The sequence below is a fragment of the Leuciscus leuciscus genome, assembly GCF_965113295.1.
Source record: "Leuciscus leuciscus genome assembly, chromosome: 4".
NCBI classification, from domain to species: Eukaryota; Metazoa; Chordata; class Actinopteri; order Cypriniformes; family Leuciscidae; genus Leuciscus; species Leuciscus leuciscus.
In genome coordinates this window covers 41,017,272-41,042,492 of record NC_138728.1, presented here as the reverse complement: position 1 = coordinate 41,042,492, position 25,221 = coordinate 41,017,272, and the positions used below count along the sequence as shown (strand labels likewise).

General features: G+C 37.8%; 2 protein-coding genes and 2 long non-coding RNA genes across 5 annotated transcripts in view; 1 reads left to right on the top strand and 3 right to left on the bottom strand.

Moving 5' to 3' along the window:
• Window positions 1-3,862, bottom strand: part of LOC309496041 (NLR family CARD domain-containing protein 3-like) — a 112,055-nt gene extending 108,193 nt beyond the window's left edge. The window contains exon 1 of the mRNA XM_082165970.1: window positions 3,415-3,862. The gene's annotated coding sequence lies outside the window, so the exon portion shown is untranslated. The remainder of the gene's footprint in view (window positions 1-3,414) is intronic.
• Window positions 1-17,777, bottom strand: part of LOC309496074 (uncharacterized protein) — a 176,959-nt gene extending 159,182 nt beyond the window's left edge. Inside the window, exons 1-4 of one of the 2 annotated variants that reach the window (XM_082166029.1) lie at window positions 13,454-14,981; window positions 13,304-13,357; window positions 13,081-13,212; window positions 11,807-12,536 (exon numbers count right to left, since the gene is read on the bottom strand). In XM_082166029.1, the coding sequence (XP_082022155.1) occupies window positions 12,235-12,536; window positions 13,081-13,212; window positions 13,304-13,357; window positions 13,454-14,078 (1,113 nt within the window). In that variant the 5' untranslated portion in view covers window positions 14,079-14,981 and the 3' untranslated portion in view covers window positions 11,807-12,234. Of the gene's footprint in view, window positions 1-11,806; window positions 12,537-13,080; window positions 13,213-13,303; window positions 13,358-13,453 lie in introns of those variants that run through there. The other variant, XM_082166030.1, reaches the window with a different exon arrangement.
• Window positions 17,778-22,301: 4,524 nt separating this feature from the next.
• Window positions 22,302-22,858, top strand: LOC309497323. Its single transcript, XR_014205495.1, has 3 exons — window positions 22,302-22,440; window positions 22,669-22,730; window positions 22,812-22,858. It is a non-coding gene; the product is annotated as an uncharacterized lncRNA (long non-coding RNA).
• Window positions 22,859-23,331: 473 nt separating this feature from the next.
• On the bottom strand, window positions 23,332-24,171 carry LOC309496027. Its single transcript, XR_014204945.1, has 3 exons — window positions 24,070-24,171; window positions 23,849-23,960; window positions 23,332-23,755 (listed from the first exon to the last, which is right to left on the bottom strand). It is a non-coding gene; the product is annotated as an uncharacterized lncRNA (long non-coding RNA).
• Window positions 24,172-25,221: the final 1,050 nt, after the last annotated feature.

The window sequence follows — 25,221 nt, the reverse complement described above, 5'->3', positions numbered from 1 at the left end:
TAAATGCCCAGCTTTTGTGTACTGACTCAGAGAAGGCTGGGAATGAATATAATAATAAATTAGAATGTACATTTCCTGAAGAAAATGTGAGTGGTGCTTGCGGTGGCAAAACTCGCCACTCGGTGGCTAGTTAGCTAGTTTTTTAGCAAGATGCTAACAAAATTAGTATGTTGCTTAACATGTTGCTAGCATTATTTTAGCAAGACGCTAGCATTATGCTAGCACGATAAGCATGCTGATAGCATAATGTTAACATGATTAGCTTGTTGATAAGCATGCATGATTAGAATGCAAGAATCATAGTAAAATCATGCTAGAACATGGTAAATTATGGTAAACTATGGGAAATCATCGTAAACCATGTTAGCATGATGCTAGCAACATGATGCTAACATGATTATCATAGTTTACCATAATTTACCACGTTTTAGCATGATTTACTTTGATTGTAGCATAATTTACCACAGTTTGCCATGATGTAGCATAATTTAACATGAATTACCATGGATTAGTCAAAAGAGCCAACACCCATCTCTATATATTCTGATACAGAGATATAGGTCTTGCTAAACGGTTGCTAGGGTACTCTGTTTGGTTGCTATGCAGTTGCTTGGGAGCTGCCAATGATGAAACTCCAAAGGCTGCTTGTCAGTATGAATGATATAAACCAACTCCCATGCCTCTGTGACATTCAGAATGGAAGATGTCCCTCTTTGGAATTTGGTTGCTAAGGTGCTCAACAATGGTTGCTTGGGAGTGGCCAGGAAGTGTTGAGGTGATTCATGATTGGCTGTTTGCTGCCCCGAATCAAACAAGACCACACTCATTTTTCTAAGACACTTATATACAAAGATATCCCTTTGATCTCTTTCAATGGAAGTCTATGGACCTTGTTGCTAAGGTGCTCTACATGGTTGTTAGGGCGTGGCTTGATAGCTTCACAATGATCTTGAGAGACTGATTGGTCGTCTGAGTAAAATGAGCCCGCCCCCTTGTCTCTATGACACTGTGATCCAGAGTTATGATCAATATAAAACCCCCAGGGGTGCAACTTTTACCCCATTATGAGGTATGTTCTTACAGAGCCTGCCAGCCTCTTCAAATGTGGTAAATTGCACGTTTCTGCGAAATCCTCGCTCTGAGCTATGACTCGTCAAAGTTCGTCGCAATGCAAAGTCTATGGGACTTTTTCGCCCCTGATTGCTACTAAAAGTCATAGCACACCATTCCTCAATAATCCGCATGTTTTGATGTGGGTCTGTGACAAAAGCTAAGAAGAAGAAGAAGAAGAAGAAGAAGAAGAAGAAGAAGAAGAAGAAGAAGAAGAAGAAGAAGAAGAAGAAGAAGAAGAAGAAGAAGAAGAAGAAGAAGAAGAAGAAGAAGAAGAAGAAGAAGAAGAAGAAGAAGAAGAAGAAGAAGAAGAAGAATTTTTTTAATGATTCTAAAAACGATTTTTTATTTCATTCCAGAATCGAAATTAATTCAAATTCAATTGCTTTATTTTGTGTCGTTATCTTTGAGTTTGAGTGACGTTGTCACAAAACTGCTCCAAGACACAGACGTAAGATCCAAATGCAGCTTTATTTTAATGCGTAATCCAGAATCATAATCAAACAAGCAGAGGGTCAAGCACAGGAAGGCAGTCCAAACAAACAAATAAATAAACAAACAAACAAAACAGGCAGGGGTCAGAGGCAAAAGAGTAAACCAGGGAACAGGGCAAGAAATCCAAAAACCAAGAGACATGAAACCAGGGAGAATGCTCGGAATTGCATTGTGACACTAAAACAAAACTTCGCAGTGAGTGAATGAGTGAACATGGAATAAATAGGCTGAAACTAACAAGGTAATGAGATACAGGTGAATGCAATCAATGATGATGAGTCCGGGCAGTGAGTTCTGGGAAATGTAGTTTGTGAGGGAGTGATAATAGTCTGGTGTGGAGTGCCCTCTGGTGGCTCTCAAGGGCACTCCAGCTGGTGACCGTTACAGACGTAACATCACAAGTGGACGCGTGGAAGAGACGTGAGACTGAGCGCACTGAAAGCCCTCGCGCTACTCATATACTGAGAGAGATAAAAGACAATAGAGCTGCAAGTTTCATCTTTAAAAGACTGTGATCTCCATTCAAACACACTTGCAATCTTTCAATCCGTCTGTCTATTAAACTTTGACAAAATCATATCACAACATTCAGATCTGTGTTGGCACTGCCGCTGACCCGGAGAGAGTCGTCATGAAACCACTTCACAAACAGTCTTTTCAAGTTCAAATATGAACACTGATGTCTACGATAGCAATCAAAATCAGCTTTTGATAGAAACTTGGTACTTAAAATAACGCATTTATCGATAAAATTGTTTCGCCACTATGTGGCGAACAAGAGACTGTTAAAAATGGTTAAATCATTTATTCAAGAGACTGTAGTATTTTGTATGATAGTCCTGAAATAAAAGTCAGAAAAATGTGATGATTGTTTTTGTAAATATGACTCATCTTATACATGTACAGTCTGTATAAGTGTTGAATGATTTAACTTTTCCCCATGGTCTAGTGTTAAAAAAATTGCAATGATATTGCAAAATCGAATCGCAATACTTGTAGAATCGCAATTGTTAAAAAAAAAATCGAAATACATATCGTATCTGCACCCAAGTATCGTGATATTATCGAATCGGGAGATAGGTGTATCGTCCCAGCCCTAGTAATTAAAGATCTCATGGCAAAATAACTTGTTTGCTTCCGTGATTCGGGGAGAAAAGCTTACTTACAAGTCTAGACTAGTGCCAGTGCTGCCAACTCTCAGACATTCAGTGCGAGACTCAAGCTATTGACACTGTTCACACACTTACTCACGTTACACAACCATATTCTCACGCAGTGAAAGATCACAGAGCAAAGACACTGATTCTGACAGACAAGACAGAGCAGATTACTCTGATGTGAAAAAGTCTAGAATTCTCACACCAAGCTTAACTCAAAGTTGTCAGCCCTGCTAATGCTAAGCTAAAATGTTTAGCATTTCCCTTTGTATGCAATTTTGTGATTCATTAACCAAAATAAAGGCTCTTTAACTGAAAGCATTATATTTCTTCAAGATTTCTATAGACATTGCAATATATTTTTATCATTAATTATTTTGGCCATGACAATCGTGTAGTAAAAAATCTGATATCGTAACAGTGCTAATCTAAATGAGTTGAAATAAAGATTGTGAGATGAATATGGTAATTTATGAACAGAGACATATGAGGCTTCAGAAAGCTGTTGTTTAAATCTGCAAAGCAAAGAATTGCTTTGAGTTTTGTACGCAATAAAAAAACTGTAACAATGTGTCAATGCAGTTTAAGTCTAGATCAATGTAAATGGATACATGATCTATTAGTTATAGTTTATAAAGTAGTATTTACTAACCGTGAATAATGACGATGTGGTGTTGCTTGTTCCTCCACTGAACTTGAACTGTCTTGAGCAGAAGTTACTTTGAAACTCCTTTAAATGTGCATTTTCATAAAGGACTGTGGAGTTGTTTTCTTCAGAACTCAAAGCTGTTAAACCAGAACTTTATTATAAAACTTCCTCTACACGCCTGGACTTGTGGCATTGCCTTCTAAGCTTTTCAGTTTTTTTTTTGTTTTTTTTTTTGCTCTATGGCCTGATTTCAAAGCCCTTGAAGATCTTCCTGAAAGATGATCCTCCTTATTGATATCCACTGTTACAGCAGTGTCAGCTTGACAGATGTCATTAGCCGCTTTCCGACCGGAGGAACCTTTTCACAGTTCCTAGAACTATTGCGGGAAGTTCCCGGATGTCGGCATGTTCGCACCGCAGGAACTAGGAACGATTTTAGTTCTAGGAACTCCATTTGGAGGAACTAATTTAGCTCCTACTTCAGAGTAGGGTCTGAAGGGAGCGTCACTCCCTTACCCCTCCTACCAGTTCCTATGGCCACTTGGCCAGTGCGAACGCAAACAGCAAAACCGAGTTTGGGGAGAGTAGTTCATAGAACTGTTTAGAAGTGGACAGTTCCTATAACTAAGTTCCTGTAACTACTTGGTCGGAAAGCGGCTATTGTTCTCATTGGCAGGGTGGCATTGCTGTAACCAGCGGCAGATTTCATGCTAAGGTGGCATTTGTCAACTGGGGAATCCTCTTTATTTTCCCCTGACGCTTTGCACAACAAAAGTGAGGAACCAATCAACTCTGTATTATTACTTCTAAAAATCTTGAGTCTCCCCATACGGTAAAAAAAATTATTTTCTACAAATACATTTTTGGCCATTTTTTGTATATTTTTTAATATATTTGAAAATATAAAAAATGGCCAAAAAATATATTTCACAATACATTTACATAAATATATTTTCTACAAATAATTTTTGGCCATTTTTTTTATTTTTTTATATATATTTTAAAAAAAATCCAATAAAAATATATTTTGCCCTGCATATATTTCAGTCCAAGAAAATACATTCACAATGTAACATTTGAATAAAACCTTTATTTGCTGTCTAAAATGTGAACATATAACACATCTGAATAAAAATCAACAACAACAACAACAACAACAAAAATAAATAAATAACAAAATTAGCTCTTTTTTTTTTTTTCCAAGCAGTCTCAGTTCCCCCAGCTTGGAATTCACTGCAATACCCAAAGCTCCTCTGGACACATTGGGAAACCTCTTCTTGACTGCCACTGTAAGAGACAAAAATCACTGATATATATTTTAGGGTTAGTTCATGCACCCAAAAATTTAAATTCTGTCATTACTTGCGCTCATGTTGTTCCAACCCTGTTAAGACTCTCGTTCATCTTCTAAACACAACTGAAGATATTTTAATAACATTTGAGAGATTTCTGTCCCTCCATTGCCGCATATTTTGCCACTGCCTATGTTAATGACGGCCGGGTGTCCACTGGCGCGGAGCAGAGCAAGCGTTTTCAATTCATTTCTATGAGCAAGAAGCTCAACTTCCATAGGAATGAATTGAAAATGTAACTTGAATTTTTTTGATTTTGTTTTTGCCACAGATGCTGACATGGCATTAAATAAAACTATACTGACACTGATCATTATAAAGCAATCGTGTCTCTTCAGAAAATTGACAAAACCCGCCCCCCTTTAGTTACGGTTGCTATGTCCGACAAGCCACGCCGTTCTCACACCCCACCATGTTCTCACGCAGTGATTATGATTGGTCAGATCGCCTGTCAATCAAACTCCCTGCAAAGGGTCAATTAGCATTTACATTCTCCTTATGAAACTTTTTGAAGCGTCAAAGTGGTAGTTGCGTAGCTGTCAAAGGAGGGACAGAAAACATCTCAGATTTTATATAAAAAAGATATTAATTTCTGTTACGAAGATGAACGAAAATCTTACAGGTTTGGAGTGACATGAGGGTGAGTAAATGACAATTTTCTTTAACTGAAATTTTCTAGTAAATTTTCCTTTCACCAACTCTGCGTTCAAAATCAAATACTTCTCTACTATATAGTATATGAAAAACAATACGTCAACAGAGTAGTATGTCCTAGTAGTACAGAGGGCATGCACAATTGTCTTCTGACTAGTTATAGATTTCCAAATATTTTTGTTCCCCTCAACATTGGAAGTAAAGAAAAATAACTGGGTTTGAAAGATATTTGTGTGGGTATGTTACTGTAGATGTAGAATTAGCCTTTTTTAGACTACTCAGATTAATATCGAAGAATTTGACTTCGCCTTTGAAACTGTTTACCTTTCAAATTGCTGTGGATCAGAACTTCTAGTGGGAAGGCGGCCATTAAAAGAACACGCACCATTGAAGTGGCTGTTTGGGCCTGCAGGGCAGAAGTCCATTGATGCTTTAGGATTTTTATGCCCGTGCCATGTGCTATCTCCACCTGTGGTTGTGATCACATAAAAAGAGATTTATAATATACATTATTTTCAAATCAAATCTTTAAAACTTGTTTAAGTTTTTATTTAGCCATTTCACCCATCGCAGAAATGCATAAAAGATCTGTATGTACAGACCTAAATCCTCAGCAAAAAGTACTTACATAATTGGCATCACTGGAACACAAAAAAAATAAAAATAAGATTAAAACAAAATGAAAGTCAACAATGTTATTACAGACAGACTGTTGCTGGTAAACTCTAAATGAAAAGGAGGAAGAGCTTACCTACAAACCTTTACACACTTTATTAAGAATTAACAAAGCAATGACTCGTAACTGCACCATGTATTTTGGCAAGGCAAAAACAAAATACTTACTTTAGCAGACAGAGAAGCATTGAATGGAGACTTCGGCACCTGTAAAGCAGAATACTCATATATTAAAAACAATACACAACGCTGAGCATCATAAAATCTTTGTACAAGTATCAAATATCACAATGTTGCAAAACTATCAAAACATTACTCCTTGTAAGACATGTGTCTTATATGTGTCCAATATATGTGGCTGTGTAAATGTGTTCACTATACAAAACTCAAACACAACCAAACATCTAAAAAAGGGATTATTTATTTCCGACCGCATATGAGAAAGACGCAGCGTTAATGTCTGGGGTTTCCGTTTGTGGGCAGGTAAACAAAATTTACACAGCGAGTAACAACAGGAAAAGAACAAAAAGTAACACTTCCAAACAGAGTTCGCCACGTACGGTGTGAATCACAATGTTCCACAAATGTACAAAGAAATAAACCAAAATAAAAGTAAATAGTCACACTTCCGTATCTTCCCCTCAGTAAGTTCTCTTTTACAATACTCAATTTGTGTTAATTTTCCCTTTTCAGCTTTATGCAAATAATTGTAACATTCTCAAAAATAAAACAGAATACCCAAAACGGTTTATGTGAGCACTTATACCCCAAATAAACAACGGTAGTGGCTTTTTATGCTTTCTGGATAAAGAACAAAACATAAACATGATTAAAGACACATTCTATTAAGCCACTCACACACTTGTGAGACAGAAATAAACATACTTAACACTCTTCAATTAACATTACTATACTCATTCTCATCTCTTACAACAGATTATCAATAAACTTGGATGAACATTGACATTACAAACAGTACACAGCTAGCAAAATACCTTCTTTGAGTGAATATAAGCATTTACAATATAAAAATTAAATAAATGACACTCACTCTGTGAAGCGCTGCACCGCACTAGAAAGCTCACGCAGCGATCATCTCACGTGCACTCACGTCTCTTCGTTCTCCCCTCTAATATTATTTTATCACAGAGACAGAAGTATTGTTTACATTCTCCTCAATAATAACATGAGCTGTAGTAATAAGTTTAAAGTGTGAAACGAACACGCCTTCTAGGCGTATGTAAGCCAATAAGAACCATTTCCCTTTGGCGGGAACGTTTTTATGACCCTCTGAATCATGTAATTTGATTGGATGTTTAACACACAAATCTTTTAGATGCTTATAATCCTAATGCGTCCTAAAGTTAACAAAATGTGATGTGAATTAACAAATGGGGAATGAAGATTGGAGTTTATAGAGACTAAACATGCCACACACATATGATTTTATATAAACCATAGTATGTAAACAGGCCTAAAACATTCATCCAAAAGTTAACAATAACACAAAGACCACATAGAAGGAAAATTATGGAATTATTCTTGTGCCAATAAAAATGAACGTAACTTTTCAAGAAACTAAAGAAAATATAAATTGAAACTGAATAAAATATCTTTGAAACTGAAAAAGAATAACTCACTGGCAAATTTATTGACTTCGTTTTTAATACACTGCATGTTTTGCTAACTATTTCTCATATTTCTTTCGCTGATCTGAACTTACAAATGCGCTTCCAGAGTTTTCATTTACGCTTCTGACATTTTCATTTACGCTTCTGACATTTTCATTTACGCTTCTGACATTTTCGTTTACGCTTCTGAAGTTTTCGTTCGCAATTCTGACACAGACCTACCGTGTGGGCGGGCTTAACAACGGTTTGCTCTCATTGGCTAGTGAGATTTGGATTGACGGCTCCTTGAACCGGAAGGAGAGACTTCAGCGGCGCAAATTTTGGGATCTGTGTGACAGTCTAACAACAGTAGGCTATATTAAAGCACATCATCAATATTAATAAAACCGAGATGAGTAATCAGGAGCGGCACGGAGCGTCATCAACATCCTCAACTGAAGGGCATTCGAGGCAGCCCGAGGTAAGTTTAATATCAAATCAATAGACAAATCTAGAAACAAGTTTTTTCCTCCTTTGAAAAAACTAAAGTCAAGGTAAACAGCTGTTTATATTGTGAAATGAAACACAAATATATCCCCTGTATTTTATTCCATTGCTACTGAGAAACAGCTGATTGAAGTTATGCAAATATGGGACAATGTGGCATTCCACCATTCCCGCCTTGTTTGACGCCCATCAGAGGATGATGTCTATTTTCCTTGCCCCTTACTTCCCTTTCCTCAACCCCATTGAGGAGTTTTCTCAGCCTGGAGATGAAAGGTTTTTGACCATCATCCACAGGACCAAATGTCCCTCCTGTATGCAAAAGATGTTGCATACCAAGACATCACAGTTGAACACTGCCAGGGGTGGATAAGGCATGTTACTGTAAAAGATTCTTCCCAAGATGCCTTGCCAGGGAAGATATCAGGTGTGATGTGGATGAGAACATGTGGACAAATGCATAAGACCGGGGCAGATTAGAAGATGGCCTTTTCTGTTTGTATATTTTGTATTTTCACATACAGTAATACTGTAAATGGCAGCTATATTGCATATTTTTGTTATCTTGCAGAAATGTCCTGTTGCAAATAAAGCCGTTACTGCAGCAATTCTGTCTCTGTCTTCTTTTTTTCATAAACCATACATTCTATAAAGCTACTCTAAGAAGGGTCATTTATTTTGTTGTATTGAATTTCTGCTGCAAAAAACAACAACAACAAAATGCATGCATTTACATTACAAACAAAACAAAAATGTAGAGCGACTTAAAAAAAAAAACTGCATTGCAAAACACAATCTATGATCAATAAAATATACTGTCTGTTGTATAAGGGCAGACCTGACACATAAAATAATGCAGTTTCTGTAATTTCAGCTGATGATAGTGTTTTTTTTGTCATTGTGTTATGATTGACTAAATGTTCCTGTTGGAAGAGAACATGTGTTAGTGTTTTGAATAATTATTTGATTTTGAAACATGTTTGAAGTGTTTTGTTAGACATAGTGTATTGTGTTAATGTATTATTGTATTTTGAAAATTAGTTTTGGAGTTTAGTTTACAATGTGTGATTTTGAGCATGAAATTAACCGTTTTGCCAATTGTGTGTTTTAGGTGTGTTGGTGCGTTAAGAGTTTAGGAAACTTGTTAAATGTATTGAAAAAACTGTCATAGCGATTGTAAAAAACTCTAATGAAATGCAGGTTAATGACCGTGACTTCTAAGTATGCCGATGACATACTGTAGCAATGGCCGGGTTAGAGATTATAATAATATAATAGAAAAAAAAAGTTTCTAGAGTAATCATATTAGTTGCATATTGTAGTGGACTCATGGATGTTATGTTCTGTTATCAAATGCAAAACATGACAGATGTAATTACTTACAGTAAAGGGAGACAGCTGGCATCAAATCAGCCCCGACAATCAAGATGTTGAAATGGTTGTAAAGGTAAAACATATGATGTACTGACTTTAGATAACAGTGACTCAACAAATACAGACTCAACAATAAAGGTTTTGATTGACTTTATTGTTGGGATATTTTTAAATTATTTTATTTACATGAACTGTTTCTTATCCCTTTACAAAGGGAAGGACAGTACTGAAGAAAAGAGCAATAAATTCACCTGATCATGACCAAACACAAGTATAACCCAAGAGAGATACACTGGTTTTTGGACCAATTGAGATTCCAGTTCCCAGGAATTTTGCCTCCAGTCCACCCAGGCCAAAAGATGCACCCGTGTCAACTCCTAGTCCCAGTTTGGCGAAAACAAGGCCAGCTTTTGCTGAAACACTTCCAACTTCAGCACGAGCCATCACTCCAGCTCCAGACGAACTTGCTTCAGCACCAGCCGAAGCCTTCGGGCCTTTGGCTTCTGCCTCTAATATACTCAATTCAGCGGCTGCACGACCCACTCCTGCTTCTGCAAAGACTCCTGCCTTGGGAATTCTGTGTCCTGGTTTGTCTTCCAAACCCACTAAATATTTTCCACGTTTCGCATATTGTTTTTTGGTCTGTCAAATGTGTCAATGATGTTTATGGTGACCAGTAAATCAACATTGACTGATGCAAGTTGGATACTTGTTTTTTTTGTAGTTTCCTTTTTGATTTCCCAAATAAACCACAGTAGATGTGAGTGAATTCATATGAGTGTTGATATTCTATTTCAAATATCATACATTACAGATTGATTATTTTGTAATCCTGACATAAATTAAGAAATGAATGTCACTGCAACTTAGTTTTATCATAAACAGTGGTCAAATATCAAAGCTTGAGTCTTTAATCTTTCTAATGATACTCAAGTTTGTCCAGATCAAGTAAGAGTGTGATGTTTTAAAATGCAGTGAATGTTTAACAACAATAATCTGGGGCCATCTGCGATCTTTGCCTATAAAGGGGTTAAATATCTATATCTAAAACACAAAACCAGAGGACAGCACTCATAGGCTCATTCTGCTCTATAAAATAATTATTTGCATTTGAAATCATATTTAAACTTTAGAAAAATCATTAAAATAACATTACAAATGTCTTTGTCAAAATTCACCTCTTCAATTGTTCATTTTATGCATCGTATTTTGCAATATCACATTATGATTGCAATGACATCTGAAAATTATGTTTTAAATGGGAAGCCTGAAATAAGAATTTTCTTTGTAGTTTATTTCAAATATCTATATCTACAACAAAATGTGTGTGTGTGTGTGTGTGTGTGTGTGTGTGTGTGTGTGTGTGTGTGTGTGTGTGTGTGTGTGTGTGTGTGTGTGTGTGTGTGTGTGTGTGTGTGTGTGTAAGAATGTTTTAATGGAGTTAACATGGAAAATGTGCCTTGCTTTAGTGGAGAAAAACTGACACTTATAAAACAGACACTTTTAAATGAAAGCAAGCTAATGAGTTTTCCTCTGCTGGTTATAATAGTATTTTTTTCTTACTACTCACTGTGTTTCTATAATTCATATTTAGACATTATAAAATCTGAAACCTGAAAATTGTGTTTTACTGAGGACACTTGCAGTAAACATTTTGTTACCCATAGTATATTTCAAATATCTGTATCTAAAACAAAAGATACAGTGTGTGTGTGTGTGTGTGTGTGTGTGTGTGTGTGTCAAGTCAAGTCAAGTTTATTTGTATAGCGCTTTTCACAATACAGATTGTATCAAAGCAGCTTCACAGTATTAAATTAAAATAATACAACAAAGTTTGTTTCAAGAGGAATTTATTGATTGATAAAGTTAAATTAAATATCCCCAAAATATCCCCAACTGAGCAAGCCAAAGGCAACAGTGGCAAGGTGTGTGTGTGTGTGTGTGTGTGTGTGTGTGTGTGTGTGTGTGTGTGTGTGTGTGTGTGTGTGTGTGTGTGTGTGTGTGTGTGTGTGTGTGTGTGTGTGAGTGTGAGTGTGTGTGTGTGTGTGTGTGTGTGTGTGTGTGTGTGTGTGTGTGTGTGTGTGTGTGTGTGTGTGTGTAAGCATGCTTATGGTATTTTATATTTTATGGTGTCAGGCTGTCAGCCCTACATTGGCATGAAGGTCTTAAAACGCTTGAACCCCGTTAATTGCTGCTTGCAGCTATATTTTACTTTTTATTTTTGTATTTTATGTTTGAGCTTATATATTTCCATATTAATAAACAGTCTGAGTAATTCTGAGTCTTGAACTGTAAACTCTCAAATATTGTGTCTATTCAGAATGACTTATGAGCAGCAGCAATCTTTTTATTTTGGGTATGTCATTTATGCCCTGCTTGCCAAAATGGGGGGTGTCTGGTAAGGGGTTAACAAAACACTTGAGTCTCACGTGATATTCATGGGTCCTGTCTGTCTCAGTGCTGAAACTCTTTATACAAACTTACATGTATAGACAGTTAGGACTTATGAGTATAGTGTCCCATACAGACTTTTATACAGTAATCTGTTGCAAATTTCAAACACACATTAGTTCACATTAATACAGGTTTATATGGTAATGATTCTTCATGAGTTTCATTTTAAATCATACGCTGAAGGTTCAGAATTATTGGAATCACATTCTGCAAAGCTCCTGTTCTCTTAAGGGAAACAGTAGGAAACCACTGAAAGTGCTGTGGTTATACTGGTTATCATATATCCTTGCGTTAGGCCAAAGTCTCACATAGACAACATCTCCAACCTCCAGGATCAACACAACTCCATTCGAGGAGTTTAACTCACGCTGAGGCTGATGAGCAAATGCCATAACCACACGCTCTCCATTCTTAACAATGTATGCAGCTGCATGAGTTGGGCCATGACCAAATACAGAGACTCTGAACATGTACGCTCCTTTCAGTGGGGCTGTGAAAACACCTAAATCAAATAACAAGAGATACAGAATCAGATGTTTCCTGTATGATTGCTTAATCACCAAACACACTGTGTAAAAGCTTTGAAAGATGGCAGATGATTTCAGGCTACGTTTACACGACAATGATTTCCTAAAAACAGACAAGTTTTTTTCTTTGTGTTTTTCGCGTACCGGCAACAACATTGTCAAAACGATCCCCATTCACACAGATCCGTGGAAAAGCTTTAAAACGCTGTATTCTGCTGCCAGGCCAGTAGGTGGCGATGTCTCTTTGTAAAGAAACACTACGGATTCATGTTTTTATAGTTTACACTGAGACGATAACGGTATTGTTTCCAAAAACTTGCACTTTGAAGACCCCCCCCCCCCCAGTTTTCAAGCCGCCAAACCGCTTGCAAAGTTTTCAGTGTTTTGTTGAAACCGGTGTCGTGAAAACCGCCTCTAATTCTCTAATACACATTACACAACTGCAGAGAGGTCTGAATGGAGCAGAAGGGTTTTCATTACTATAAACTGAGTTTTATGACTCATTTCATTGATCATTACCTGTAATTGGGTTGTAGGCGTTCCCTATGTTAGTGAAGACGTTCCTGTAGGTTAGTGTGATTTCAGAGGTAAAAGGACCAATATGTCCACTGCTAGATTGCATCAGTGAAGCTGAAAAAGCTATTTCTCTGTCTGTTATTGAAAAGCATAAACAATATTGTGATTACAATTGTGATATTACTGTATTACACTGAGAATGAATATGATTCAGGCACACTTTCACCTCTATTTTCCTTTCTCAACTCCTCCACTTGACTCAGAGTAAGATTAGACATTTCTGTGAAGGAATATAGATTATGTTTAATGACATTTACACATTATACACTTACACTAACATTTACACTATGCAAGAGTGAATGTTTTGGTGAGGTACCATCATTTTTCTTGTTCATCTCTTCCCTCAGTCTCGTCTCTAAAGCTCTGATGTTGGCGGTCAGTTCTCTGATGTTTGTTTTCTGCTCTGTAACTGTGGCGGTCAGTTCTCTGTTGATGGTTTTCTGCTCTGTAACGGTGGCGGTCAGTTCTCTGATGTTTGCTTTCTGCTCTGTAACTGTGGCGGTCAGTTCTCTGTTGATGGTTTTCTGCTCTGTAACGGTGGCGGTCAGTTCTCTGATGTTTGCTTTCTGCTCTGTAACTGTGGCGGTCAGTTCTCTGTTGATGGTTTTCTGCTCTGTAACGGTGGCGGTCAGTTCTCTGATGTTCACTTTCTGCTCTGTAACGGTGGCGGTCAGTTCTCTGATGTTTCCTTTCTGCTCTGTAACGGTGGCGGTCAGTTCTCTCAGCGCTGCATGGATGTCAGTGAAGAACAGATGGTAGTTTTGTTGGCTGTCAGTTGAAGCTTCATCTCTCAAAGTGTCTGTTTGAGGTGGATTCTGTCTTCCGTCCTCAGATCTGAGCTGTTGACTGATCTCATTCTCATTGAGTCCTCCATCTACCTGATGCTGTACGACACACACAAAGGTTTCCAACAGCAGCAGTAAACATACTAAACCCTTCATTCTTCACTGATGTTTGTTTCCAGCTCTTGCTCTTCATCCTCACAGCCTCTCATGTTCCTTTTATAGTGTCCTGATTTACTGTCTTTTGTATATGATTTACATTGCTTCAGATAAACAAGTAGTTCAAGTTAATTGTTAATCATAATCAAAGGGATGTTCCGGGTTCAGTAGATGTTTATCTCTATTCACAACATTTGTGGCATATAGGGTGACCAAACGTCAAACTTTGGGCCCTTTCACACCTACTTTGTTTGGTCTGGACTTTCGGACTTTTCAGTTTGATCCGAACCAAAATTACAGGTGTGAAACCTCTCCCGGACCATGGTCCGGACCAAACAGACGAAATTTGGTCCGATGAAAAGAGGAAGTCTCGGTCCGGGTCAAACTGAACAAAGGTTTGGTTCGTTTCTAGTGTGAAAGCATTTCTGTATGGTTCGGACTTTCAGACCATTTACAGGAAGTTCTGGCAGTTCCCGCGTAGCCGGAAAAAAGAAGAAGATGACAGGAAAAATGAGCCATGGGGAGAGGAGGAGACAAGGTTTTTAATTGAAGTATGGTCTGATGACATAATAAGAAGTCAACTGGAAAAAACGCACAAAAATGGGGTTCCAAAGCTCGCAGGATTTGTTGCAGTCTTCTCCTTTCTATAGTCTTCTCCTATATTATTTATATATATATATATACGCAGAACATTTTGCCCCGTAACAACAAAATATTGTCTATTTGTCCTTCATCCTCCACTGCATCAGCTCCTCTTTTTCACCTTTTTTAACACTATCACAACTATTTGGCTGTTAGAAGAAACTTTTCACACTCAGCTGCCGTAACATTTTTGCTACTGTATGCAGCAGTGACAAAGACGAGACAATACAAGATATTTGTCAATTAATATGCGCACTATATATATATATACTTTTTATTTTTTATTTATTTTTTATAAGATCAGCAGAGGGATAATCACAGAAGCACACACCTCCGGTCGTTTGAATGGATTGTCATGAATGGTTAAAATCTCACTTATAAAACAGGCTGTGTGACTATGAGGAATAATTACCTCAAAATGTACATCCATATGCAAGTTTGAGTGACTTTATTTAAATTAAATATATTAGCTATTGTCACATGCCGGTGATTATCCTGACCTCTGATATATTTCTGACCTCTGATATAGATGGTCACATGACACTATCTTACAAAAGTTACCAGGTTTATCAGATTTATGTTGACAAAATGTTGCTGATGGAGTTTAACTTGTGTTGAATATCAATATACTGTAATATAATATAATATAATCCACAAAATTCCTTTAAAGGTGCCCTAGAATGTGAAATTGAATTTATCTTGGCATAGTTAAATAACAAGAGTTCAGTACATGGACATGACATACAGTGAGTCTCAACATAGTTTTCTCCTTCTTATTTAAATCTCGTTTTTGAAAAACACCCCTGAAAAACAGGCGAATCTCCACATAACACCGACTGTGACGCAACAGTCGAGATCATTCATATGTACGCCTCCAAAAATGTGCATATATGCCAGCCCATGTTCAATGCCAGGCGGAACTGCGCAGCCGAATCATCGGAAGTTCTGCAGGTGAAGAAACAAGCGAGGATCATAGGGAAAATGGCAGATCTATCTATAATCTATCTATCTATAATCGGATACCGCTACAGTTTAATTCGAAGTTGTTAGTTTGCTCTGCCCATTTCACCACGGACTGTTTTTCTAACCTGGAACAATATCAAGCAGCCAGGCTTCTCTCAACGTCTCATACTGACGAAGGGGGCAATTTCAACTAACGTTATATTCCCGTAAGCGGTAAGTAACGTTAGTGATTTTATTAACGATAATTTACACTGTGTCATCTAGATCCAGCGCGATATTGTTTTTTCCTCGAGAGACATCATGGCTTGCAAACAAGTGAAGCATGGCAGTTGCTCAGTGTTTGGATGTACAAATGAACACAAAAGTATTTTTTTAGTTCCTTCATCCGAGCCTCTGAAGAACCAGCGGGTTATGTGAATTTCTGATGCGTAATTGTTCAAGTTCAGACAGATAATCTTTCTCTCAAAGTCGTTCAATACTGTTTATGCATCCGTAAATCAAGCCAGTGACTAAACGCTCAACTTCACGTCGTTTCTCGCAGAAACTGCGTTGCAGTGATAAGATCTTCATTCACGCGATCAACAGGCTCTCATCTGCTCAATGCTCATCACTGCAACCTTTTATGTGATGGGAATAGATCTAAATACTTAAAAAACTTCTCACAATTCGTTAATCTCGATAGCTGTAATAGTAAAAACGTATAAAAGCTGTAATAGTAAAAGTTTTCCAGATAGTTCTACATGTAATGCCAGATATTTCATATGCAAGCATGTCAGCCAATCACAGCAGTGGGCGTTTACACTGAAGTCTCACAGCAGACACGCCCCTTCAAACAGAGTGTTCAAATCAGAGGATGAAATCAGGCTAGGAAATATGCCTTTTATTTCTAAATTATAACAACTTTAGATCTAAAAAACATACTAACATTATAAGGGCACCCCAGGAAACATTATAAAATAATAAAACAATCCATTCTAGGGCACCTTTAAATGTTTTTTCCCCCCACATGCAACAACATCCTATATTAACAGAAGTAGAACTGAATAAATGCATGGATTAATAAATACAAAAAGGTAGTTTGAGGACAACATTTCAAATTTCATTCTTTCCTTGTTGATAATATAGCCTATAATATATCAATATAATTGTAATGACATGTTTAAAAACATTAAATGTAATTATTAACCTGATTTACAACTTTTCATGTACAAGAATGGCCTAGATTTTGGGTTTCCCATTAACTTTATGTTTTATGGTACAATAATGTGAGCTGTTGTTTTGTGGTGTGTACTTTGATCTTAACACCTTTAACCGTATTATTTATTATTACACGGCTCTGTGGAATACTTGATTCTGATTGGTCAATCGCACCATCCAGCGGTAAGTTATTCCCAGATAACAATCGCTGAAAACAGAAACACAGGCTCATCCAGGTTACTGAAGTCAGCAGTGCTATACGCCTGCTAGGAACAGTTTTTCTTTGTGGTAGTTTTGCATTTGGTGAGCTAATAAAATATTAAAACTTAGTCAAATCAATTTCTCTTATCTCCATAATTATTTATGTGGCGAAATGCTGTGTAATAAGTGGTATGAATTGTGGTGGCAAACAAAATTCAATCACTGAATAAAAGACAAACATTTCCAATAGTCTTTGATGAGGTTTATTTTCTTGCAAGAAAAGGCCAGCAGTCGTACAGTCACACAGAGCGGCTGAAGAGTGTGACAGTGAAGGGTCATAGTCCATAGAAGTTTATAGTCTTGACTCCCAGAATGTTATCTTTCTAGGCCAATGATGGTATTTTCAACTATATGGGGAACATTTTTAGACTTGTTCATATCATGTCTGTATCATATTGTATCCTTGAGTGGATATCCGTGATCTCCTGTCACGTACCAACACTCTTTTCATTCCAGTACAATTCCATATCAGAATAAGGATTGTGTGTGTTCTTTTACTGTCATATGATGGTCACCCACATCTTAAAGATAACATTTCTTCCACAGACTATATACTGTATCTCTTAAATGTCCATCTAGTTTGAACTTGCCGCACTGCAACTGCTTTCTCCCCGGAAGCTTTGCATTTAAAGACTTAAAAAACATGACACATGTTTTAACCACTCTATGTATTATAATGATTTTTATGTATATTAGAGTTTTAATAGGTTTACATGTTGTCTTAGTCATTTTAGTCCATTTTATTCCTCTTATTTGTTTTTATGTGTGTATGTCTTTAAATGATTATGGTCTGCCTGTCATGTGAGCAATCACATGACAGGAAACAGGAAATAGCCAGCATAAAAGAAGCAGCATGGCAAACAAACAAGGTCTCTGTCAAGAGGACCAAATCTGGATCGAGGAGTTGCTTTTAAGGACTTACCATTCCAGCAAACCACATCACGTTCATTGGATTATCACTACAGTTGGATTGTATATACACCGGTGGACACTTACACATTGGGACTTACAGCACGCAAGGACTCTTAAGGACTGTTTTAGGGTATGGAACCAATGGACTATGCTTTTAACAGCCTAAGGCTTCTTTGTTGTATTGTGTTGTTTTAAGTCCTGGTAGAAATTGTAAATACACTTCATTTATTCACTTTATTTCTGTTGTCGTCTCATCTTTTAAAACACTTGAAAAAACTCACACAGTTTAATCTGACCCCATTTTTAGCTCATGTAACTCTACCGATAAGGCCGATTGTTACAATGGTGTCATCTGTACGCGGAAAACTCAAAGGAAAAACTTCTCCGTTTTAAGCATGTTGTTGTGTAAACGTCCCCTTAATTCATTATAATGTACTTTTAGTTTGTTTTCACCAGTGTCCTGTCTTCCTTTGTTCAGGTTTCCCGCCACTCTTTAGTTGCCGTGATAACAGAGATGATTAGTTTTTAGTTAATCTGTGTCATAACCCACGTTTGCCTTGCTATTTAAGTTACTGATTTTGTCTCACCCATGGTCTGGTCACATTTCCACATAGCGATTGGTTTATTTTGCTCATCTTGTTTGTATTGCCTTCTGAGTGGATTATTAAAGACGTTATACCTGGGGCTCGTTCTTCGTATGTTGCTTATTACATCCGAGATCAAATGAGACATCCAAGATGATATCATCATGCTAATCATGATCCGGCTAATTGGGTTCTTCGAACACACCTGTTGTTTATGATTAGTATCGCTGGATTGAGTTATCTGAGATAATTGCGCGTTCATGTGTTGGTTTAAAAGGGGATATGTATCGATAGTAGAAACAATGATCAGCAACGCTGCTATTGGCTGTTCAGCATGGCCAAAGAACGTGCCCAGTTTTTCTCCCAAGCAGAACAAGAGCTTTTAATGGAAGGTTATGCCGAATTTGAGTCTTTAATTAAAACGACAGGAAACACCTCAAAGTCTGCAAAAGCCAGGAGAGAGGGCTGGCAAAAAGTAGCGGACAAATTAAATGCGTAAGTGCTGTCCATGGTAGATGTTTCTATTACTTTCTACAGTATGTATTTTTGCATTTTAATAATTTCATATTTACTTTGTTCTTTTATGTCAGAGCCACCACGGGACCCACTAGAACAGCCTTTCTCAAAGTGGGTGCCGCGGCACACTGGGGTGCCCCCTGACTGTGTCAGGGATGCCGCCAAAAAATTACGTAGGCAAAAAAAAAAAAAAAAAAAAAAATCTGACATTTCATATATAAATATATTTGATTTTACATAAATACATTCTTCTTCTTTTAAAACATATTAACGGATTAATAAAATTGTAAATTCATTTTAGATAAATATATATATAAAATTAACCATAAAAATCCGTCTCACATCAGTAACTGTCATGACGTCCCCACCGGGGTCGCGTGACTGTGCAATTGGCTACATAATTTAACCGCGAAAATACATTTGATTTCATAAAGAGCAAGAAACAAGCAACAGCATCATGGATCGTTTTTTAAAAAGAAAAGCCCCACAAGAACCGGACAGTTTTTACTGTGAAATGGAGCCTCAGCCTACTACTTCCTCCACCAGCTCTGAGTCGGCACCAAAGGTCGCAAAGGTAGACAAGGCTAAAAAGAGAACATACAACGACAATTACCTAAAATTTGGCTTCATCAGTACTGGGGATGCAACATGCCCTCTCCCTTTGTGTCTAATATGTGGGATGAAACTGTCAAACCAAGGGATGGTTCCGAGCAAACTTAAAAGACACCTGACCACCAATCATCCATCACTTGCTGACAAGGATCCTGAATATTTTGTTAGAATGAAAAGTCAACAAAGCCGTCAAGAACAAATGATGATTAAATCCGCTAAAGTCTCGGAGAAGGCACTGGAAGCTAGCTACCTTGTAGCTGAAATAGTAGCTAAAACAAAGACGTCTCACACTATTGCAGAAACTGTAATTATGCCAGCATGTACAGCAATAGTGAACAAAATGCTAGGACCTCAAGCTGCAAAAGAAATGTCAAAGGTCCCGCTGTCGGATTGTACAATAGGGAGGCGAATCAATGACATGTCTGTGGACATTGAAGATGTCGTTTTGGGGAAAATCAAGACAAGTGGACATTTTTCTTTACAACTTGAGTCAACGGACGTGAGTGGGCACGCTCAGCTCTTGGCAAATGTTCGGTTTGTGGATGGGGACTGTATTAGAGAGAATTTTTTATTTTGCAAACCGCTGCCAAACAAAACAACAGGAGAAGAAATTATCGTGTGACAAATGAGTATCTTGAAAAGGGAGGATTGAGTTGGAAGAACTGTATTAGTATCTGTACTGATGGTGCAGCTGCAATGACGGGCTGTGCCAAAGGTTTCATTAGCAGGGCCAAACAGCAAAACCCTGACATCCGAACAACCCACTGCTTCCTTCACAGAGAGGCACTTGCTGCAAAGACGCTCCCAAAAGAACTTTCGGACGTGCTTGACAGAGCAGTGGACATTGTTAATTTCATAAAGGCGCGCCCGTTAAAGAGCCGTCTGTTTTCGATTCTGTGCGAGGAAATGGGGGCAGAGCATCAGAGCTTGTTGCTACACACGGCAGTCCGCTGGCTGTCACGGGGGAAGGTTTTGGGCCGATTGTGCGAGTTAATAGAAGAACTCAGAGTCTTCTTGACAGAAGAAAAATCTGCATATGCAGAGCTGCTCGCAGATGAGCAATGGTGCCTAAAACTCGCGTATTTGGCTGACATCTTTAAGCACCTCAATGAGCTGAACATTAAAATGCAAGGCAAAGAAGAAAACCTCCTCTCCTCGTCTGACAAACTGCGTGGCTTCAGATCTAAGCTCACACTCTGGCGTTCCTTTGTGGGACAGGGCAGGCTGGATATGTTTCCCCTGTGCAATGTGCATGTAAACAGCAGTACACTTTCTGATCTCATAACCCAGCATCTGAAATCTCTCGATGAGCGATTTAATCATTATTTTCCATCGGAGTCTTATGCACAGTTTGACTGGGTCCGTGATCCTTGGAGTTCAAGCGCTCTGGAGAGCGCAAAGGACTGGCCACTGCCAACACAGGAGCAACTGATGGAGATCAGGGAAGACCGCACATTGAAAATGAGATTTGGTGACATGGAATTGGACAGGTTTTGGATTTCAGTGTAGCGCCGTTGCTATTTTGCTACCCTTCTCCACAACTTATCTGTGCGAACTGAGCTTTTCAAGCCTGACGTACATCAAGAACAAGTACAGGGAGCGACTGAGGACTGTGGACCAGGAGCTCCGTGTCTGCCTCTCATCCATCCCTGCCAGGATAGGGCGGCTGTGTGCGTCGCACCAGGCTCACGTCTCTCATTGATTGTGGTCACCCCCACCCCCGGCTTGTGTGAGCGCGTATGCGCGCTGCATGCGCGCATGTAGATCTTTCTCCCTCTCTCGTTGCGGATTATTGTTTGTGTGTGTGGGTGTATGTGTATGTGGGTGTGTGTGCATGCGCATATGGCACGGATGAAAACAAGCACTATATGGAAAAACATTCCTGCTTATCTCGGGTGCATTTTTTAACATGCATCTTTTTCTTATCGTATTGTATCTGATTTTATTTATTTTTGTCATGTCTGCCCCTTTTTATTTTATTTTAACTGCATCCTGCACTTCATTTTAGTTCTCCTGGTCTGGATTTGTTGTTGGGTTCTTGTATTGGGCGGTCCACCTCTTACGGTTTTATGGCATTTGTGTCTCTGATTAATTATTTTGTGAATTACTTTGCAAACCTGTGTTTTTAAAGGTGCTATAAAGTTGCTATAAAGTTGTTATTGTTATTGTTATTTACAGTTCGTATTATGCTCTGTTCATTACTGTCCTGTCTAAATAAACAGGACATTTGCATTTACATTTGGGTTATGCAGTGTTTTTAAATTATATTTTACACTGGGGTGCCTTGAGATTTTATGCACTTTTGAAAGGTGCCCTGACTGAAAAAAGTTTGAGAAAGGCTGCACTAGAACATGGGGACAAGTACAAGAATATTCTACAAAATGGTAGCCTTTAATTCTTATACTGTCTTTATTTTAAAAAGACACTTTTTTTCCTCTTTTTAAAAGCCACTGTTAAATAATGTGTTTGTCTGTTTATAACAGCCACCAAGAAAAAGGCTGAAAAAAAATAAAAAAAATAAACAGGTGGTGGTCCTGCACCACCACATTATACCCCAGCAGAGGAGCTGGCCCTTGGGTTGAATGAAAACCGAACCATTGTGGAGGGCATCCCTGGGGGCAGCTCTTCCTCAGACCCAAAGCCAGGGACCAGTAGCAGCAACACCTTCATTACTGGTAGGCTAAATTAGCTTTCAATTCTCTTAGTACACTGTAAAATTATTTGTTGCTGCATTAAATGAAGTATAATCCAAATGGCTGGTACAGTCATTTCAACCATTTGTGAAAGTGAAAACTTCTAAACTTTTAGTTAATATAAAATGTTGCCATGAGTTATTGATCACATTATATTTTTTACAGTGTAGTTAATTGTAATGACAATTTTTTTCCCCCTCTTTTGTGCAGTTTTACATAATACACCAACACTTTTACCTGTTCCCAAGCAAGTGGTGGCTGAAGCATATGCAGTAAGTTGTGTACTTGTTCTAACTTGCATAAAGGGAAGAAAGTGCAACACTTTGTAATACCCATTTATTTCCATTGCACAGGACAGTGAAGAAACCCTCTCAGATGACTGTCCTTTGGAGGAAGAACCTGTAAGTGCATAAATAACTTTACACTAATTTGTATATACTTGTGTACCTATTCTGTCTGAGTCCACACCTAGAGAAAGGCCTACAGAAAGGCTTGCAGAAGAGTCTGCACATAGAACTGATACAGAGGTGGACAGTGTTCTACTTTTACTTTTTACTTTTGTTGCATGAGGCATGTTTTGACCCTTTTTTTTCTTTCACAAAATGACACAGGGTGACATCCGTTCCCTATATAAACGGCATCTTCAACAAAAAATCGAGTATTTTGACCTGAAAAAACACAAATTAAGAGGAGAAATTGAACTCGACAACTTGAAAAAGAGAAAAATTGCACTAGAGATTGAGTTGCTTCAAAAAGACCTTCAGAGTAAGTGCTAATACACCATTTGACATATAGTAGTATTGCTGACTTTACATAACTATCTCTTATTGCAGGCAAAAGATGACTTGCTGGCTTTTCTTTATAAAGAATTGTTTAAATAAAACTCCAGGAACTAAGCATATTTGTCTTGTCTTTTATTACACATTCAAAAATGGTGTTCCACAATTCTGTCCCGTGCAGCTCTGCCACTAGGTTGGTCCAAGTGCTCTGGCTGGAGGTCATCATCAGGCTGCACCCCCACCACAGGGGTCCTCTCCTTTCTGATGGTGGCAATGTTGTGGAGGATGGCACATGCAACAATAATGTCACAGGCCCTGTCAGGTGCAACCCTCAGACCCTTCAGACACTGAAATCTTCCCTTTAGTTGCCCAAAGGTCATTTCAATGTGTGCCCTTGTCCTGGCTAGAGCTGCATTGTAACGGGTTTGTGGTCCAGGGTTTGGGTCAGGGAAGGCTGTCATAAAATACTGCCTGCAGGCATAGCCCCCTGTCTCCAAGCAGGATCCCGTCAAAATCCCCTGTATAATGGAAAAGTGCAGTTTTGTTAGGCTCAGAATAAGTGTGTGTAATACTGTGAGCTTGACATTTATATTATATTACTTATTCCTTACCACGTTCAAATAATGTGCATAAATGTGACTCTCTGAAAATTCTTGAGTCATGCACAGATCCTGGCCATTTTGCTTCCACATTTGTGATATGGAACATAGAGTCACACACCATCTAAGAGATTTTAGTCAGTCAACTGCATACTTTTTGATTCCATTCCTTTTTTTTTTTAAATGTAATATATTACTAATCTGGAATATTATAAATTGTAATAGTAACTTACCTGCACATTTACACTGTGAACCCCCTTTCTGTTCACAAAATCCCCTTCATTGGGGCCTGGTGGGGCCTTGATGGGGACGTGTGTGCAGTCTATGGCACCGATAATTAATGATGTAAATAACACCCTCACGAGAAAAACGATATCTCTCAACAATTACACTGTAATTGATCCTGTCTATCCCGCAATACGCGATTAATTCGAGACCGACACACTCACTCGCCCCAAACATTAAGGCCCCGATATTAACAGATAGTAAATTAACAAAAATAATTATATCACAATGTAGTTATGGAATCAAATTTCTTATCTTTTCTATCCCAAAATGACACTTAATATTAAACCTGCTTTATGAAGTCATTAATCTTTTTAATGTGTATTTTTAACTGGTAAACCACATTTGTCACTACTAACATATTAATACTGTATATATGGAATAAAAGGTCTGCCCACAAACACAAAATGTTTGCCATACAGACAGAAACTCTCTCTTTAATTATTAGTTATTTTCCAAAGTAGTCTTTCATATTTATTTTAATATTATATGTATATTATTTATAGTTTTCTACACACGTTTGTGAGTTCAGACGCAGCAGCGTACGTGAACAGGACTTTTATTTTGGTCAGAAGGTGTGATGTCATAAGGCTGCGCCGCACTCCAGCATCTGTTGTGATTCGGCTGAAGAAAGGTTTGATTTACATTTAAAGTGTTTTAAATCAATGCAAACTGTCCCATCAGTTTAATAGCTTTACAAGCGTGTAAAGTAAATTCATTACTTTTTTAATGTAACATTGTAATGCTTTATTTAACATTAATGAACGTTGTTTTTATGAGTAAAGCAAATAGACAAAAAAGGGCGTCCCATTTTATCCCTTATCATAAACACAACTAACAATGTTAGAGAAATTTTATTCAAGTTATTACACAAATCTTTTTTTTAAGAAAAATTTAAAACTTAAAAGTCAGATACACTAGTTGTACCAGAGCCGGCCCGAGGCGAACTAAGCGGCTGCTTGGCGCCCCCTCGCCACCAGGGGGCCCCCAATCGATTTTTATTTTTTAATTTTTTTTTACATATTAATTAACTTAAACAAGTGACATAAATGAATGAAAGGATTAATAATTCAAGACAAGAAAATTCTGATTTCATGATC